This window comes from Xiphophorus hellerii, chromosome 22 (genome assembly GCF_003331165.1).
Source record: "Xiphophorus hellerii strain 12219 chromosome 22, Xiphophorus_hellerii-4.1, whole genome shotgun sequence".
In the NCBI taxonomy this organism is placed as follows: Eukaryota; Metazoa; Chordata; class Actinopteri; order Cyprinodontiformes; family Poeciliidae; genus Xiphophorus; species Xiphophorus hellerii.
Genome location: NC_045693.1, coordinates 26,124,871 through 26,143,790, shown reverse-complemented (window position 1 = coordinate 26,143,790; position 18,920 = coordinate 26,124,871). Strand labels below are relative to the sequence as shown.

Below are 18,920 nucleotides of genomic sequence, written 5' to 3'. Positions count from 1 at the left end.
GCAGATGGAGGAGGAGGAGGAGGATGAAGTCTTTTTACTGACTGGAGCTGCTGCTGCTGACGTCACCCCCCACCCCACCCCCCCCTTAATGTTTACGTCCCCGTCAGACCTGTCTTCACGCGATCAGGGCAGAGACGCTGCAGCACCAACAAACACAATGCCAGCGCTGCCCGGGATGACACAGGCAAACATGAGGGCACTTCCTCACTCCTTCACTTCCTCACTCCTTCACTCCTCACTCCTCACTTCCTCACTTCCTCACTCCCTCACTTCCTCACTCCCTCACTCCCTCACTCCCTCACTCCTTCACTCCCTCACTCCCTCACTTCCTCACTCCCTCACTTCCTCACTCCCTCACTTCCTCACTCCCTCATTCCCTCACTTCCTCACTCCCTCACTCCTTCACTCCCTCACTCCCTCACTTCCTCACTCCCTCACTTCCTCACTCCCTCACTTCCTCACTCCCTCATTCCCTCACTTCCTCACTCCCTCACTTCCTCACTTCCTCACTCCCTCACTTCCTCACTCCCTCACTCCCTCATCGTCCGTCTGCGGCGCGGCGCTCACACGCCTCCAGGGCCTTAAGAAAGCTGCTGTTTGTACAGCCATCTTCAGGTCAAATGCGCTGGAATAGGACCCCCCCCCCCCCAATGACGAAAAAATAAAAATAATTACATAAACAAATTAGAATTTAAAAATTTTAGCTGAAGAAAAGTACACAGTTAAGAAAGTCGCTGTAGAATTTACAGTAACTTACTGGCAGCAGCGTTGCTGTGATTTTTACAGTAAAGAAATTACAGTAACTTTACAGAAACCTGACTGTAATTTTTTTTTTTTTTACAGTAGCCTTACTGTAATCCTATTACAGTTTTACTAGAATTTAATTACAGTTTTACTGTAATTTGATTAGTTACTGTAATTTCTTTAAAAGAGCACAGTAATTACAGAACATGGTTACTGTGATTTCATCACATTTATCATAATAAAATTACAGTAGTCCTGTAGTTTAATTACAAAACGTTGTCATTTCACAGTAGCTCATGAAACTGCGTACTTTGCCAGCTTTTAAAAGTTTAAATGTGAACTTGCAACTTCATTTGCCAAACTCTCAAAAAAAGTTTTATTTTTATAATTTAAAAAATATACATATATAATTTTAAAATAGCTTTATTTGAATGTCAATTTAAATCTGATAAACTGAAGCAAAACAAAATATAGTATTTTGCAACAGCAATATTTGCTTGTTACATAGAAGTCAAAGTATTGCAACCAAAGTGACAAATACTCTGATCTAAAAAACATAACCGATACATTTACAATCATGGTAATATTACATTGAATACAATAAATTAAATAATCTTTTAATTCACCAAAAGTGCCCAAACGTCAAAGTTTCCTAGTTAACTTCATGTCAAAGTCATAAAAATAATGTTTTACCAGCTTTTCATGTAAAACTTGCAGTCAAAATTCTAAATGTCTGTCATTTTCTTCCTTTGAAGGAAGGAAAGGGATCCAGCAATGTCAAATATTGAAGTTACAGATTTTTCAAAACTTTATTGGAACCCCAACAGTACATCTTAAACATTTGGCCAAGTCTAAGACTTAGTGAACAGTCAAACAAAGTCATTGTTGGCCTCTGGCCTGTGAACGTTCGCTTCCAGCCTGTAAAAATCCCACAATGCAACTGAACATTAAAAATGTATAAATTTGCAATCCGGTGATTGGATCCCGTGGTCCAGTCACGACCCATATGCTTTCCATACGCATTTCAGATCACAATAAAGAGCTGCGTTTTCAAAACCCAGCCACCTTACTGTATTTTCATGCTGTAGTTTTTACAGGGTTACAGTGTACACCAGAATGCAGCTGCTTCTTGGAGAATACTCACATTTTTAACGTCTTAGATCTCAAATCTTAAACATTGTTGCAACACAAACATTTTCTGGACACAGAAGTAGCAGAGATGCTAAATGAAAAGTTTTTTTTTTCTTTCTTTTTTTTTTAAACATGGTTTACACTAAAAGTAGATGTGACGTAGCAGACAGAGGTGTGTGTGTGTGATACCAAACCAACAAACCAATTCTGATAACTATGTGTTTATATATTTTTTCTACTACTGTCATTATCATTGAATATTTTGGTGGTTTGCGTTCAGTCAGATCATAATTGTGATAAAATACAGGGCAATTAGGGCTAAGGAAAGTTCTTTTTATTAACTGACTACATTATAACACAACATAGAAAAAAATAAATAAAATAATTAAGGTTTAGTAATTTGCTGGACTTATGGAAGAGAGACTGGAAGCTAAAGTATTGATCAGTTGGTATTGGTAGTACTGATATTTAGATTAAAGTGCCCAGACCTGATGTGACGACACAACATTTTGTTGAGGAAATTGTTTTGTTTTAAGACAGAAGATCACCATATAATCTGTTAGTAGTATGACGACTACTATGACTTTTATGAACAAATGAACTTTATGACCATGATAAAAAAAAAAGGTATGTTGGCACAGCGCTTTCTATTGAGCCTAGATTTGTGTTTATTTATTTATTTTAATGGGTCCATTGCAATAATCTAATCTTAAATGCTGTGTTGTAATTACTAAAATAATTTTTAAAAAAAACAACTTTTCAATAACATTCCATAAGACGCACCTGTAAATAAATAAATAAATAAATAAATAAAGATGTTGATGTCAGGTTTGGCTGAAACATTTTTTGATTTTATTTTTTTTGCGGAAAACAGAACAAAATGCTCCCGGCAACGGACGGGGCGACCCGTCCAGGGCGTTCCCGGCCTGTGGTGCAATGGCTGCTGGAGACAGACACCACTGCCCTCGCCACCCTGCAAGGATGAGCTTGCTAGATAGTGACTGGGCAGATGGAAGAAACACTGACTAATAGCACATCTTTCACTGTTTTCTTTGGCATTCACATATTTTAATTCAAACTGGCAGTAAAAAATGTTCTATCAGAGTTTATGTAATAGATATCTTTAGAAAAAAACCCAATCCTACTAGAGTAAAAGTTGGCTTTGTGCACTTTATACTCTTTACAATTGCTTGACAACAGCACCATCTGGTGCTGCTGCTGTAAACACAACACACTTGCATGTGGCGTTCAAAGTCAGTCCTCACGGGCCGTTATCCTGTGTGTTGTAGTTCTTTCTCTAGTTCAACACACCTGGATGAAATGATGGTTCACTCGCAGTACATCTACAGAGTTTTGGACATGCGGATGACGCAGTTGGATTATCTGAACCAACTGCAGAGATGCATCTGAAACTGGCAGGACACCCACCGATCCTCGAGGCCTGGAGCTGGACACCCATGTTTTACAGTCAGCGTATTGGACGGAACGTCATTCATAGGAAGTTCAGTACAATATATCTAATATTTTAATTTCAGGGGATAAAGGGCATAAAGGGCAGCAAAGTACCTGCTTAGCACTACTAACTCACAGCAGGACAGTCCAAGCAACCTGAGGAACCTTGTTGTGTGAGCTTCACATGTTCCCGTTTTGCGTGGTTTCATCATGTTAAAAAGAAGCACAGTGGTTACTGTCTGACCTTTAATCCAACCAAACTGTCCCTGTGTTACACCGCGATGACCAAAATGATGAAATTTGCTAAAAAGTCAAAAATAATGTCTGATATTTTTAGGGATTTTTCAACTTTTCTCAAATTTCCTGAGTATCTGGGTGAATTACGTTAGAAACTCCATGACTTCTCAGAATGGGGGTCAGGCCCCATTCCTCCTAATCCCATCAGGATTTTAGGGCCAGTTTGCTCACATTCAAATGTTCAGCCTTGCCCTCAGATTTTACTCTGGGACCCATAGGTGAGGGAGTTGCAGTTGGCACTTCAAAACATTGCCTTGGTTGTTCTTTAGGTCATTGTGGATTTTAAAAGCCCGTTTGTGCCAATAGTTTCATGTCTGGAGCTCTTGTTCCAATAACTCCACATAATAATTGTTCAATGTGATATAATCAATTATGTGATGGCGCCACCCCCTGACCTCTGACCCCAACACTTCACAATTGTGAGGTAGTGGCCACAGACTTGCAAGCCAAGCTCTCCGTTTTTTCCCTCTGAACTGCCAAACACATCAATTTCAGTTTGATTAGATCAGATAAATCCAAGTCTTTGCCCCTGAGTGTGTTTTCAAAGTTGGGCATTTTAAGTTTCTTTTGGACTGCTGGCTTTTTCCTCTCTGTCCCGTTTTAACCAGAATCCTCAGGGTCTTTTTTGCATGTATGATTTGTGGAGGTCAACAGTCCTCTTTTGATGTGACACAAGGGGGCAGATACAGTTTTAATAAAATAGTATAAAGCACACTGCAAAAAAAAAAAAAAAGAAGTCTACAATAAAAACAAAACCTTTCCATTGTTTTGGCATTGTAAAAAGAAATAAAGTTGAGCCAAACTTGCATACAGTTAAGACTTCGGTGAGAGTGTATGTAAATACAATATATGGCTTCAACTTATGAGTCAGTTTATTTTTATCTTCCCCGTTACTGGGTATGTTTACCTTTACTTGCAGGTTCAATTTAATTCAAAAATAATTCATTGTCTCACAAAAGGAAAATGGGAAGTTCCCATCTCTGCCGTCAGATGACCATACCTTCTGCACTCACCCGAGTATATCTGAAGATGGCAGAAGTCAGTCTGAAGTGCGCAGAGTGGAATGAAGTTGTGATAGTACACTTCCCTGTAGTACTTCTGCATTCTTATCACATATCTCTGATATTGTTCCTCATGTAGTTTACTCTTCTGCTATTTCCTGTACGTCTCCTTGCTGACTTTGACCTGCTACTGTACATTCCACGACAACTTCCTGTATATCTCCCTAAAGATTTATATTTCTTTTCTTCCTGCTTAACAGTTCCTTCAGCTCACTGGTGATCCAGGGTTTGTTTTTCGGGAAGCATCTCACTGTCTTTATGTGGCTCTGGAGGTTCAGGTCAGAGTCCATCACTACTCCCAGGTTTCGGGCCTGATCGCTGGTTTTTAATTTAATCATTTCAACAGCTTGCTGACTTCCCTGCCTGAGGAAATAAGATGTTGCATTTGTTTTATACAGATGTCAAGAATCTATATGTTTTCCAAAGCAAGACCTCCTCTGGGAAGATCACATCACACTCTTATTTTTCCTCTGTTCTGAATTTAAACCCTTTTGTAGAGACGACCTGTGATGAAGAAACTGTGAGAAAGTGGCCACAGGAAGCAGGCCTGTTCTGTGATGTAGATGCTCTGTGCCAGCCAAACCGAAGGGACATTCATGACACGACTGAGTGTGTGACTGACACTCTCACAGCAGTTACAAAGTCGGCCTTCTATCACCTGAAGAACATTTCCAGGATTAAAGGACTAATGTCTCAGCCAGATCTAGAGAAACTCATCCATGCGTTCATCTTCAGTCGTATTGATTATTGCAACAGCGTCTTCACAGGTCTGTCCAACAAATCAATCAAACAGCTACAGCTGATCCAGAATGCTGCTGCTGGCGTTCTCACTAAAACCAGGAAGATAGAGCACATAACACCAGTTTTAAAGTCCCTCCACTGGCTCCCTGTAGCTCAAAGAATAGACTTTAAAATACTGTTGTTAGTTTACAAATCACTGAACGGCTTAGCACCACAATACATTAAAGATCTGCTGTTGTTGTATCAACCTTCCAGACCTCTCAGGTCTTCCGGTTCTGGTTCTGTTCTGCATCCCCAGAACCAGAACCAAACGAGGAGAAGCAGCTTTCAGCATCTATGCACCACAAATTTGGGACAAACTTCCAGAAAACTGTAAAACAGCTGAAACACTGACTTCTTTTAAATCTCGACTAAAACCCCACCTGTTTAGGATTGTATTTGAAATGTAATCAATTACAAATTAAGTTGATGGAACTTGACTTAATGTCGAGTTTTGATTGTTGATTCTATGTTGAAATTGTGTTTCTGTGTTTGTAATGATGTAAAGCACTTTGAAATGCCTTGCTGCTGAAATGTGCTATACAAATAAAATTTGATTGATTGATTACATTGAATAAACTAATTAAAAAAAAATGTGAAGGAACTTTAGGGTTTAATTCACCTAGTGCTTTACCTGTTCTGCCACAGGACTCACCTCATATCTGGGAACATCTTCCACATAAAAGCCTGAAGATCCAAAGGCTCGTTTTACAGATCGCTCTCCATCTGTGTCACCTGGCCTGTATGATACCAGTCTTTACCCCGTTGAAGTTTCCCATCCACTTTACAGGATCCTTTACATTTATTCAGTAAACAAAATGTAAAATTTCTTTCTTTCTTTTTAATGTTAAATTCAAACCACACATGATGGTGGTTAATAAACAAAATGTAAACTCTGTTCCAGTCAAACAGTACATGCCCGGTTCCCCTATGGACCGTCTGAATGAAGTCTTTTTTATTACCATCATTCTGACTATCTTACTGCAGTCTGCATGTGATATTTGGACAGTTTCACATATTTATCCACACCCCCTGCTTCTCATCTTCAAATAATTGGCTGTGCACTAAAATTACCATCCCAAATGAGACTTTGCCTTGATACAGCAGAATCTCCCCACGTCCAAGAAACACACAACACAGAACCTGAGAGGGTTCATCTGTCTGCCAAGTTTTTAAGCTGTTGGTAATAATGTTAGTGTGACAGATAGATAATTAAGAATTTAACTGTGTTATTCTTGATGTTTCTCATGACTTCTTTTAGTTATACTCCTACAAAATGAGACTGCTGCTGGACATCCTGGTTAATTTACCTCACGGTACATCAGTTGTTCTACTGTCCCTCCATGTGGGCCTGTTTTACTTCTATGTGTTTCATGTGTGGCTGTCTGCTACACGTTTAAAAATGTAAACTTAAATAATAATCTATGCACAGCTGACCTCTGGCAAGAGGAGAAGTCAGTTGCAGATTCAAGTTTTCAAGTTGAGGGTAGTAAGCCTTTAATTACAAAGAACAAATACAACAATCAAAATGCAAATAATTTGCAATCAATTCCATGTAGAGAAAACATATGGACATTTTTTTGTGCATATTCTGCAGTAAATCCTTTTGGATAAAAAAAATCTCATGCAATACTCAAAAATAAAACTGTCAAATCACTTTCCTGCATGATAATCCTGATGAGCAGTATTTATAGGGGCAGTATTATGTAAAAAATGTCTACTTTTAGTTTTACACCATGTTATTCCCTCATCAAAAACATACCTGGGAGTATCAACGTGATTCTCTCATGCATGTATGAGAAATCCTTTGAAACGCTCAGGAGGAGGACGGCAAATATCACGGTCGGACAGAGGGAAGTGAGGGGGTTGTCCCATCAGACCATCAGAAACCACGACAAAAACTTGTAAAAGCGCAAATGACCCCATCTCTTAAGACCGCAGGAGGGTTCATCTCCTTCTCCTGCCTTCTACGACGAAGGCAGGCGAGCTGTGAGCTTGGAACCTCACGGCTGCAGTTCCAAGCTTCCAAGCTTCTGCCTCATTGAGCACCCCTCTCACGCGACTCAGCTCCTTCAGACTAGCCTGCAGCAATTGGCAAATACCAGGAGGAACTGTGCATCTGCTGAGCTCATTATAGGAGCTACGCCTCAGTGAAATGCTGGTTGTTGAAGGGCTAATAGAGAAGCGATGTTGTGGTGACTCCCTGAATGTGGAGTTTCAGAAAGAGCAGGGTGTTTTAAAGAGACAGATGCCTTCTTAGCTTCAAGGCATTAAACTAAGAAGTCAATTTCTTTTTTGTCATATTTGATATGTACAGCATTATTATAACAAATGAAGGTAGCAGTTACTTGATCGTGTGGAAAACTAAGTGACTGGAAAACATAATACTACCCCTTTAAATGTTTGAAAACAAATCTTTTTAATCATGACGGCCATTCACTGGATAAAGTGTTTGCCACATGCATGACTTCATAATTACCCATGCTTATGAAAAACAGATACAATAAATAATTGATTAAATCCAGGAAATAATAAATTCCACAATCCCAAAACTTGATTCAGAAGATCTCGACTTACTTCTTTTCCACATTTTCTGTAGTTTCAGCATTTGCCCTGCCAATGAACCGGATGCAGTTACGATAAAAAGAAACGATTCTATTTTGGCTTAGCTTGAGAGCCATGGACATAATGCTCATGCCAACAACAAAAAAAAGGGAGGTTATCCAGAAACACTTGGGGTCCTTAGGTATGATGTCACCAAATCCGATTGTAGTGAGTGTGATGAAGCAAAAGTAGAAAGAGTCAAATCCTTCTATTTCAGGTTCACACAGTGTGAGGATTATACCTCCGAAGCAAATATATGCAAATACAATGAAAAGGATGAGTATAAATGGAACGTCAAAGTCTTCCATTACATTCCCTAACCCCGAGAAATCCCATATGGCAAATTCACTAGATGGTTGTGGCATCTGTTCGAGTTCAGGGCAGGAGAGGGACCTGAGTAGTGGATCCTTTCTCATTAAATTATCTCTGGCCAGCAGCTTTTCAAATATATCTTTGTTGTTTTGGAGATGAATGGACTTGGATCGAACATCTGCTTGAGTGTTCAGCACCTGCCGGATGTCTAGAGGTTGACGAAGCAAGGTGCCATCGTCCAGAGTCCGCCGGTTTGACCAGTGTCTTCTCCTGCGAGTTCTCCACCGTGACCACGTCTTGAAGAGGGCGCGGGCGCGGTTGTAGGCTTTGGACATCACCAGAGCGAGAAAGTCTCCCACGTCGAGAATGACCAGGAGCATGAGAGGAATGCCCACCATCGCATAAATGATGCACAGCGCTTTACCGAGCAAGGTGACTGGATAGATTTCCCCATATCCTACAGTCACAGTGGAGCAATCAACATGGTGGACAAAGCCTGCTTAAATTTCTGAATGGTGTCTTGTTTCTTGTTAGAAATGGTCAAATGTAGCCAAATTAATGAGACTCCTTAGATTAATATGATGATTAACATTCATTTAATGTCATCCAGATCAAATGACTGAGCAGTTTGTGTTTCAGAAGTTCTGGTCTTTGTCTTTGGACCAGAACCAAAAATGTTCTGCTTCCAATTTTTGTCAGAAATTGGAAGCAAAAAATTATTTTCACTCTTTGAGTTAAAATGGTTGCTTTGTTAAGTCACTTAAAATTGATAAAGTCAAACAGATTTGAGCACAGAGTCCATAGATAAGAGAGTATAGTGATAGTGAATAACATTTGTATTTTGTAGGTACTTGCTTGAGCAGTGGATCCTACTGACTAAAAGTCATTTGTTTTTTTTGGGGGTAATAATACATATATATACTGTATATATAAAAATCAATAAACTGAGAAGAGGAGATGATGGCTCTAATGCAAGTTTGATGGTTAATCGTCTGTGACTGTCAGACTGTCTCTCAGTATCTTTGTAACAGAAAGCAACTCCATGCTGTGTGTAAAGTAACTATGTATTCTCGTACATACAGCACACAGATTGAGATTAAATTTGGAATAAGTGTTTGCTGACGACTGATAAGATTCTGGGGATCGTATGCCAGCTGATGAAACATGTTTACGAAAACCCAGTCAGTGACTACAGAGGTCCGTCATCCTAAGAAAACATGTGATGTGATATTGAAAAGGAAGCGCTTCCTCTTAAACTTTCAGAATTAGTCTGCGTCTTTAGCTGGGCTGCAACAACAGCACAAGAAAGAAAAAAAAGAAAGACAAACTGAACCTGAAGCCAGACGTTTACATACACCAGGGGTGCCCAAAGTGGGTCCTCGAGGGCAGGCATCCTGCATGTTTTAGTTCTCTCCCTGGTTTAATGCACCTGGATCCAATGATGGCTCGTTAGAAGGCCTAAGAAGAACACTGACATGCTGAAAAGGTTGTTGGTACTACCAGGGAGAGAACTAAAACGTGCAGGATGCCTGCCCTCGAGGACCAACTCTGGGCACCCCTGACATACACCGTATAAAAAGACTATATGCATTTTTTGATCCATCATAACGCTCAGGAAGGAGACCAGGTTCTGTGTCTCAGAAATTAACGTGCTTTGGTCCAAAAGTGTGCAAATTGACTCCAGAACAAAAAGCCTTGTGGAGATGCTGGCTGAATCTGGTAACAGTTTGTCATTATTATCCATATAAAACAACGACATGGGCTGATACATTACTTATCAGTACCATATTGAATTAATAGCAGAAATGCCATTACTTCTTTATTTTACTTTCTTCATAAGAAACTTAAAAAAAAGTTTCAGATTAATGTTTGCAAATGCACACAGGGACAAAGACCTTCATTTTAAGAGACATGTCCTATGGTCTGACAAAACTAAAGCTGAACTGTTCGGCCATAATGGCCACTGTTACATTTGGAGAAAAAAAAGGGGGGGGGAGCTTGCAAGCCTGAGAAAACCATCCCAAGTGTGAAACTCAGGGCAGGGAGCAGTATGCTGTGGGATTGTTTTGGTGAAGGAGGGACTGGTGCACTTCACAAAATAGACGGTGTCTTGAGGAAAGAACATTATATGGAAACACTGATGCAATATCAGCCATGAAGTGAAAGCTTGGACACAAATGGGTCTTCCAAATGGACAATAACCCAAAGCTGGTTACAAAGAAGCTTAAGGAAAACAAAGTCAGTGTTTTGGAGTGGTCATCACAAAATGCTGATCTAAATCCTATTGAAAATTTAGGGGCAGAACTGAAAAGTCGTGTGTGTGTGTGTGTGTGTGTGAGCAAGGTATGGCCCAAAATTCCTACCAACTATTAAATAAAAAACAAATTCCTTCTCATTATTGTGGCATTTAGCAAATAGGAAACATTCTGGTAATCTGAACTGACTTAAAAATGGGAAATGTTTATTCTGATTTCATGTCAGAGTGTGCAAAAAAAAAAAAAAATCAAAAAAAAAATGCATACATGTTTTTTTCTATAGTGTATGTAAACTTCTGGTTTCAACTAAACACATAAGATTTAAGGCAGGAATACTTTCTCCAGACAAGAAAAAGATTAGTTACAATAAACAAAGTTAAAACAGAAATAATAAAGTTATAGTCCATGACTGAAACCAGCTCAGCACACAGACACTGAGCCAGGCGTACCTTCTGTGGAAAGAAAAACAGGATCACAAAGTGAAGTAGATAAATGTAAATGACACACAAGTGATTAGAAGACAAAACAACAGTGAGAACAAGTGGTCAATAAGTTTTCCAGTAAAAATACTTTACAGTAAAATATCAGGTTGTGAGGCAGCAGACCAGGGGTGGGCAATCCTGGTCCTCGAGGGCCGGTGTCCTGCAACTCTTAGATGTCTCCCTGGTCCAACACACTTGAATCCAATATCTGAATCACCTCCTAAGTGAGGTCAAGTTCTCCAGAGTCCTGCTAATGACCTCATTATTTGACTCAGGTGTGTTGAAGTAAAGGTACATCTAAAAGTTGCAGGAGACCGAACCCTCGAGGCCTGGAGTTGCCCACCGCTGCAGTAGACGGATCATAAATAGATGTCCATCCAGAACCTTTCCGAGCGACTTCCTTCCTACGTTTCTTCTGAAATATTTAGACCTGCTTCGTCTTCCCATTACTGAGATCTGAATGTTCCTCAAGACCATCACAACACGCCCTGCTGGGTGCGACTTCCATTAAACAAAGTAACAGAGACTTCCAAAACACGCTTTAGTCACATCAAGCCTCATCTTAAAAGGAACCAAAAAATGTCATTTAAAAAAAAAAGAAGCATATTTTGTGCCAGTCCAACAAATAACTTAAATTTGAAAACAATCTAAACGTTATTGCCCACCTGCATGATAATAATGTTGGTCCTGATCCTCCTTTAGTCTCTCACTACTGATAAGTGGCTCACTGTATTAAATCTCTTCTGATTTTATGTTCTCCAGAAACAAGTTGCTAGTTTAAATTGAAACACATTGATTTCTGTGACCCACATTAAACCAGAAGACAAATAGCGAGAGCTGATCTTTTTTCAAATCATGCAGCGTAACGTTTAACGTTTTGAAGGCGTGGCGCTGACTAGCTCTGTCGTATTTGGCTTTTCCGACGATTGTACTGACAGTAGTGAGAACTTTGCTTTCCTTCTGAGTGAATGATGGATTTTGATTGTACAAAGACAAAAAAATGTAATCTCCAACTAGGCCTCTACATCTTTAACAAGCTCTTTGTGGCGAAGTGAAAGGCATTCTCAATCTAAAGTGGCTTGTCTTCTGAGTAATTTGGACTTCCTGTTGCTGCTGAGCCATTAGCCATTAGTTGATAGCCTTTTAGTACTTAGCCAAGCAACTGAGAAGAAGACATCAGTGATATCGTCACTTGTTTCTTCTATGTCAAGTCATGGGAGGAAAAGTAGGTCTGAGAAAAGAAAACGTGTTTGTTATGTTTAAATTAGCGAACTTTCATCACAAGCATTAGGAACGCTGGAGAGACGACATAATCCCCTGAGGTTTTGGATTGTGTGAGAAGCTGAAGTCCTGGTAGTTTTGCTTTAAGTGACAAGCTCTGCTTATAGTAGCTAATCAACAATTAGCAGAGTGGAGCGACGCTCTGCTCCTCGGAGAGAGATGGACGATATGTCACGCAAATAAATAATAGGAAATCTTTGGACATTTATTAATCGATATGTATGGCAAGAAGACAATATATAATCAAAAAAATAGACCATGGGAAGCAAACTTATGTCACAATCCAGATATCTTACAGATATTCATAAAATAAATGTATATTTGTGGTGGGTCTCCTCAAACACGACCTTCATCTTTCTTTTGGTTCCCGAATTCATCCGCACAGATACTCATAACTGGAAGAATATTGTGCGTTAGACCACACCCTGCATCAAATCTTTCCGTCTAACATCTTTGAGGCATTAAGCTTATGGGTGTATTCTGAACAGTCGTGTTCATAAAACTGTCCACACAATCTCAGTGAAGTTTGGTTGAAGAGCCACATTAACTAGAAATGACAGTTTTCATTTAACATGAGAAAGTATTTAACAAATTCTTAATGTAGAATCTGCATATCTTCTCTGTTGTGATCTTAAGTAGATTAACCTTCGACTGCATGTCATCCACTTTGGCTGAAGCTCAGAGAGCAATAATTTGTTTATTCACGATGCATTCACATTCCGACCTCCAGACACTGCTGGATATAATAAAACTTAAATGGATAAAGTGCCGGGACTGCGACAACAGACTACCTTCGGTATAAATACCATTTGAGGAGTTAAGCCTGAAATATTTCTGAATTTTTGAAACATACGGTGCATTAGATGGAGAAAACTGCATTCTGTTTTTTCCCCTTCTGTCCATCCATGCAACCAAAATGCATCCTGCTGAAGAGACAGATGCGCAAATGAACCTGTTTCACTGAACATAATGTGCACATAAATAATCAGATCAACCACGTCGGTCTGAGAACTTTGCCAATATCTTTTGAGATCACTTTGGTTGCCAACACCACGGCAACGCCCAGACGCTTAACACATCTGCTGTGTGAGAGTTTGGAAGACATCACTTCAGAAACCTGGGGAAAGAGTCATCAAATCCTGTCCACACGGCACCACACATCCTAACACCAACTTACCAACAGTTGAAAAAATAGTGCAGCAGAAGAAGACGGAACCAAACAAATCCCATCTGCTGGGGCTCTGGAACCATACGGACTTGAAATCCTGCATTTTTACCACAACTTTGCTAACCGTTTGGTTGAGCGTGCAGGATTTGTTATCTGAAACCAAGAGGAGAACACTTAGAGGACATCAAAACCACAAAGTGAACTGTTTCCACAAAACAGGTTAATGGAATAACTTTACTAAGAACAACTCTTGAGTACCTAGATCCAATTTCCAAACATTATCACTACGATAAAAAGAAAAGAAAAATCTATTTTATTCATAGGCTCCAGTAGATAGTAAAAGCTGCAATGCGCTCAGACTTACTGGTGTCGTTCTGGACCATCTTGACGATGCTCGACAGAAAGTTGCGGTATTCCTGCTCGGTGCTGGAGTTCCTCCCCCCCTCGACCTGCATGAAGACCAGCGCGCCCAGCATCGTGTAAGCCACTAAGGCGCAGCACAGCGTCAGGTGAGGAAAGAGCCTCCAGAAGCGCGCGCGGCATCTCGCGGGCCACGTCTCGTGGAGCACAGCTGTTTGTCCCGACACGGTCATCCTCCCGTCTGTCTGTCTCCCCGGCAGCGTTCAGCAGGTGTCTCTGCTTCTTCTTCATGAGGTTTTTTTTTTCTTTCTTTTTTTTTTTTTTTCCACTGGCTGTTGGCAAAAGTATGGCGTGCATTGCCGCCACCTACTGGTGTGAATGTGAATATCGTATGAATATCGGTAATCATATTTTGTTAATCAACATTGTTTCCTTAAACGTTTCCCGGGTTTGGATGTGGAGAGTGGCGCTTTTAATTCTAACATAAATAAATAAATAAAATAATAATAATAATAAAAATCTAATAAAATAAATAAATAAAAACAAAAAAAAAAGTTAGCATATTTTGGGCATCGTTTGAATTTGAAAAATTCGGTTCCAATAAATATCACACATATATTTGAATATGACTGTTTTAAATCTTCTTTTCACAGGAACAGAATGAAGAGATTCATTATTTGAAGAGCTGACGAAAGCGCAGGTACACCAGGAGTCTCCTCTTGTTAAGTGTTTGCAGGATCACGTAACTCGTTCAGTATTTTTGCCAACTTTTGATCAAGACAATTGGATAAATATTTCCTGATTTCAAAACTTTGCACTGCAGAAAAAAAAAGTTAGAATAATGGATTGGGGTTTTGATGAGGTTTTGTGGGGTCTGGGGGTGCACAGGAAATTTTCATATAAACCAAAAGGGGGCGCAGTAAAGAAAAAACAATAGGGAACCACTGTTCTAAATATGTATATATATATATTATTTTGACCACAGCATTTTCATGCATATTTTAGGTTTAAAATGTGTGTTTATGAAAACAAACACAAGAAGGAATTATGGTCAAACTGTAAAGAGCTCCAATATAAATTTACTCCTATGTGGTTCAATTAACATGATTTTAGATGGATCATCTTTCAGTTTTCAGCTAAGCTATTTGGAAATGATCTGACTGGTGTTAGAGTGTAGCTGAATTACAAAGACAAGCTATGAGATAAATCAAGATCTTTTCGTAAAAATACAGGAAATTCTGATCACAGGAAGGAAAATACACACAAATACAGGATGATTTAATATTTCTGCGTTGTAAAATGTCCGGGTACGAGACATCGGGTGAGATCCTGCAAAACATAGAGAGTTTACATCATTTCTATAGACAACATGAACTGATACGTTTAAAAGCATAACTGGGCCTCGAAGAATTTGTTTTACAACGATTCTGTTTAGTTCTGATACACAAAGGCTTTGGATATTCCAAATTTCTTAAAACACAGTGAAATAACCCCTTGATTGAGTCAATATTTTAAAGGCTAACTTCAACGGCATCCAACAAAGAAGACACAGGTGGAGTGGAAAAAAGAGAAAGATCCGAGAAGGCAGCATGAGCTTAAAATTCAAATTAACATTTCATCAGTTGTTCTTAGTATTACAAAAAGACTGGAAGAGTTATTGTCTTTGTTATGGACCCCGGGCCAGTGCCTACTCCTGGATAGGAGACATTTTGCACTACACTGAATATGGAGACTATTTTGGTCTTTAATTATTTATGCACTAGAGGCCTGCAAGACACAACCGAAATACTAATAAGAGTGAGTTCTTCCTACATCTTTGGGTAACAACGACTGAAGAGAGTTTTCTTTTTTTTTTTTCTCAACAGTTTTTGACAAAGACAAAGTAACTTGTATGCTTTCTCTTTGCAACACATCATTTCAATTAACTATTATAGAAAACTGAGTTTTTTTAAAAAAAAGAAAAAACTTAAGGCAGAAGATTAAAATGGACACCTGAGGCTCACATAAAGAAATGTTATAGAATAGAATAAACTTTATTGTTCCCCAAGAAGAAATTGCTTATTTGTTGACAGATTACTCCATCCAACGTATTAAGTATTAGGAAATACGAATGTCAACAACAAGCGACACAAAATTGACAAAATATGCATTGCAAGTCATTTAAATATGACCTAAATACAAAATGAATAAAACGTAAAATTATACGAAAGATGTACATGGACATATGTTCATCTAGAGATGCTGTTAGGCATTATGATGTGTTACTTTCTAAGACCACAAGAGGGCCTTAGAGGCTTAAAAGTTGCATTTGAGTCATTTTTGGTTGCTGAACTGCCCAGTGATCTGATTCCACGGCGCCCACGATATTCTACCAATAAATCCCTCTTGGCAGCCGATGAATCTGGGACTGACAGCATCATTATTTATTGTGTAAATTGGCTTTTTGATTATGGACTGGGAACAATGGCCAATCAGCAATGGCAAATCAAAGCATGATTGCATTGAAATCAAACATGATGTTTTTTTTTTTTTTTTTTTGTCATTCAGTGTGGATGTGGCACGTTTAGGTGGAGGAGTGAGCCCAGACTGAAGCCTGTAGCAAAGTAGCAGATTTCTTTTTCAGGTGAGTGAAGATGAACTAACGCGTGTTTACACGATGCCAAGACTGACTGCACAGCGTTCACCAATTTTATGCTTTGATTGTTGTTTTTAAATTAAAATTAGATGAACAAAGTCACTTGGAAATCTGTCAAAAAAAAAAAAAAAAAAAAGGATAAGCTTTTCTCAAGCACTATAGGGAGGTTGATTATTTGTTTGTTGCATATTTTTAGTCAAAAATAATTTCCAACATTTTGATGAAAATCGTATGACTAGAGATGAGACGAATATAGAAGACATTGGTACTAAAGAGACTGAAAACACCAGAGGGAATTTCCATTTGAACTTTAACGCTACTGTTCAACTCTTTGTGCACTGCTGGTGTTCCCGCATAGTGAATCTGTGAACCATGAGAAGCGCATTTCCATGATTAAAAGACACGGAAGCTAAAACTGAATGGCAGAATGACAAATTACTCATAATCTATTACTGTAATATTGATTCTGATTATTATGACCTTTCAGTTTGCTGCCACGCAGCAAAGACGGACTAAATAGCAGAAATGTTGTAGATAAATAAGGCATCTCTTTAAAAATACTTAAAGAACCTCTCACTGTGTCTGTGTACGCCTGTGTACAACATATATATATATATATATATATATATATATGCAAAATAAACCAACCAAACGCCCAGTTTTCATGTTTCTTGGCTATAGTTCTAAAGCATGAAGGAAGTAAAAGTAAGAAGTGTGATCAGTCGCTGCTCACTAAAACCGTTGTGCTCCTCTGTTGTGTTTTCAGCAAACTAATGAAAAGGTTGATGGCGGCCTGCTGCAGCAGACCGCCGCTCGTCCAGTCATGAGCGTGGCGCTGCTGGAAGGCGCCCCTCTCCTCCCCGCAGGCTCAGGATGGAAGCTGAGGAGTGAAGGGAAGGCTTCATGAGTCAGTCGGCTTCCTTAATGAGACCATCGTCTACTGTCTGGCACTTTGGAACCGGTCTGGGTCAGGCAGAACGCAGTCTGTCGCGGTCGGACTACATGGATCTGAAATTCAGGGCCTGACGCTGTTGGTGGGGTTGAGTTTATTGTGAGAAACCTGAATGATTTAAAGTCAATTTGATCATAGGTTGAAGGTCAAACTGGAATGTGTGTAATTGGACTTGAATCCGTCTGGGTGATTAGATTGGATTGACTTTCTGTTTCATAAGTGCCTTGAGACTTTGATTTTGTCTCGTGGCACAAATAATATCTGTTGTGACGTTTGCCGGTTCTACACCGGCAAACTAAATTACAGCGAATTCTCACAATGCAAATTGAACCTTTCATCTAAATCGAATGAGATTGATTATGATAAAAAAAAGCACTGTGAATTAAAGAGGCTCGTGCGTCTCGGTTTGTTTCAATTAAAAGTCTGTGTTAGAGTTCCAAGTGGAAAAAAAACCAAACATTTAGTGTAGGTCTAACTTTATGATGAAAGAATACCATGTTGCTTCATTTCGAGTAATTTGCTACAATACAGAATAAAGCTATAGTTTTTCAAAATAGGTAATGATTCAATTTTTAAGAACCAGCCGGTACAGTAGCATAAAGCCATTAGCAACAAAGAGCGACAGAACCGCTGGGGGAATGTAAAACCTTGATTTGGTTGGTCTCCTTTGTTGCCGAATTTGCTAAAAAGTAAAATAAAATTGATTACAACCTTTTTTTTAAAAAAAAAAACAACAACAACAAGGTTTTGAAACAAGCAGCCTTAGAGGCGTAATGGTGTTTGGTGTGAAAAGTGTTTATTCAGCTGTCATTTAAAATTCCCACAAAGCTTATACTGTTAATTAGGAATCCTACAGCAGTTATTAGACAGAGTGGCTTTTAGATCAGGACAAAGTTATTTAGATCATAGGAGTGAGAGCTTTCACCAGGAGACAGAACATCTAAACTTTTGGGATCATGCAGCACTGCAGAGCCTTTAGAAATGTGTGTCAAGAGCTACTTAGACATTGTATATAAAATGTTTTTTTCACATTGGCACAGACACTTTTTTTTTTTAAATACTGAAAGTTGATTAGTCCCCAAGGTCATTTTTTCTTCTTTCTTTTTTTTTAGAGCCGAAGTGAGATGAAAAGCATGTTTTGATTAGAAGAAACATTATCAGAATGAATCGTTTTCTTGTATTTAGGACATAATATTTGAGGAGGTGTGAACGCTTGTGCTTTTTAGATAAATGTTGTGCTGGTTTAAAGTAAAATAAGTAATTTAGAATCCCATTCAGACTCATTTGCAACGTCTGACTGCCGCTGTCTCTGTTTTTTTTTTTCTTTAAGTCTAATGAGTTATCGTCTCTCTGTGTGTGACGGGTGTTTCTCCGTGGTGAGAGAGGTGTGGGGGTGGGAGGGTGAA

The 18,920-nt window shown here is 39.1% G+C and overlaps 1 protein-coding gene across 1 annotated transcript; it reads right to left on the bottom strand.

The window, feature by feature from the left end:
• Positions 1-6,945: 6,945 nt before the first annotated feature.
• Positions 6,946-14,198, bottom strand: kcnk18 (potassium channel, subfamily K, member 18). The gene is made up of 3 exons (XM_032552504.1): positions 13,932-14,198; positions 13,577-13,720; positions 6,946-8,838 (listed from the first exon to the last, which is right to left on the bottom strand). Exons 1-3 carry the CDS (start codon positions 14,158-14,160, stop codon positions 8,039-8,041), a joined length of 1,173 nt encoding a protein of 390 aa, XP_032408395.1. The 5' UTR covers positions 14,161-14,198; the 3' UTR covers positions 6,946-8,038.
• Between the last annotated feature and the right edge of the window lie 4,722 nt (positions 14,199-18,920).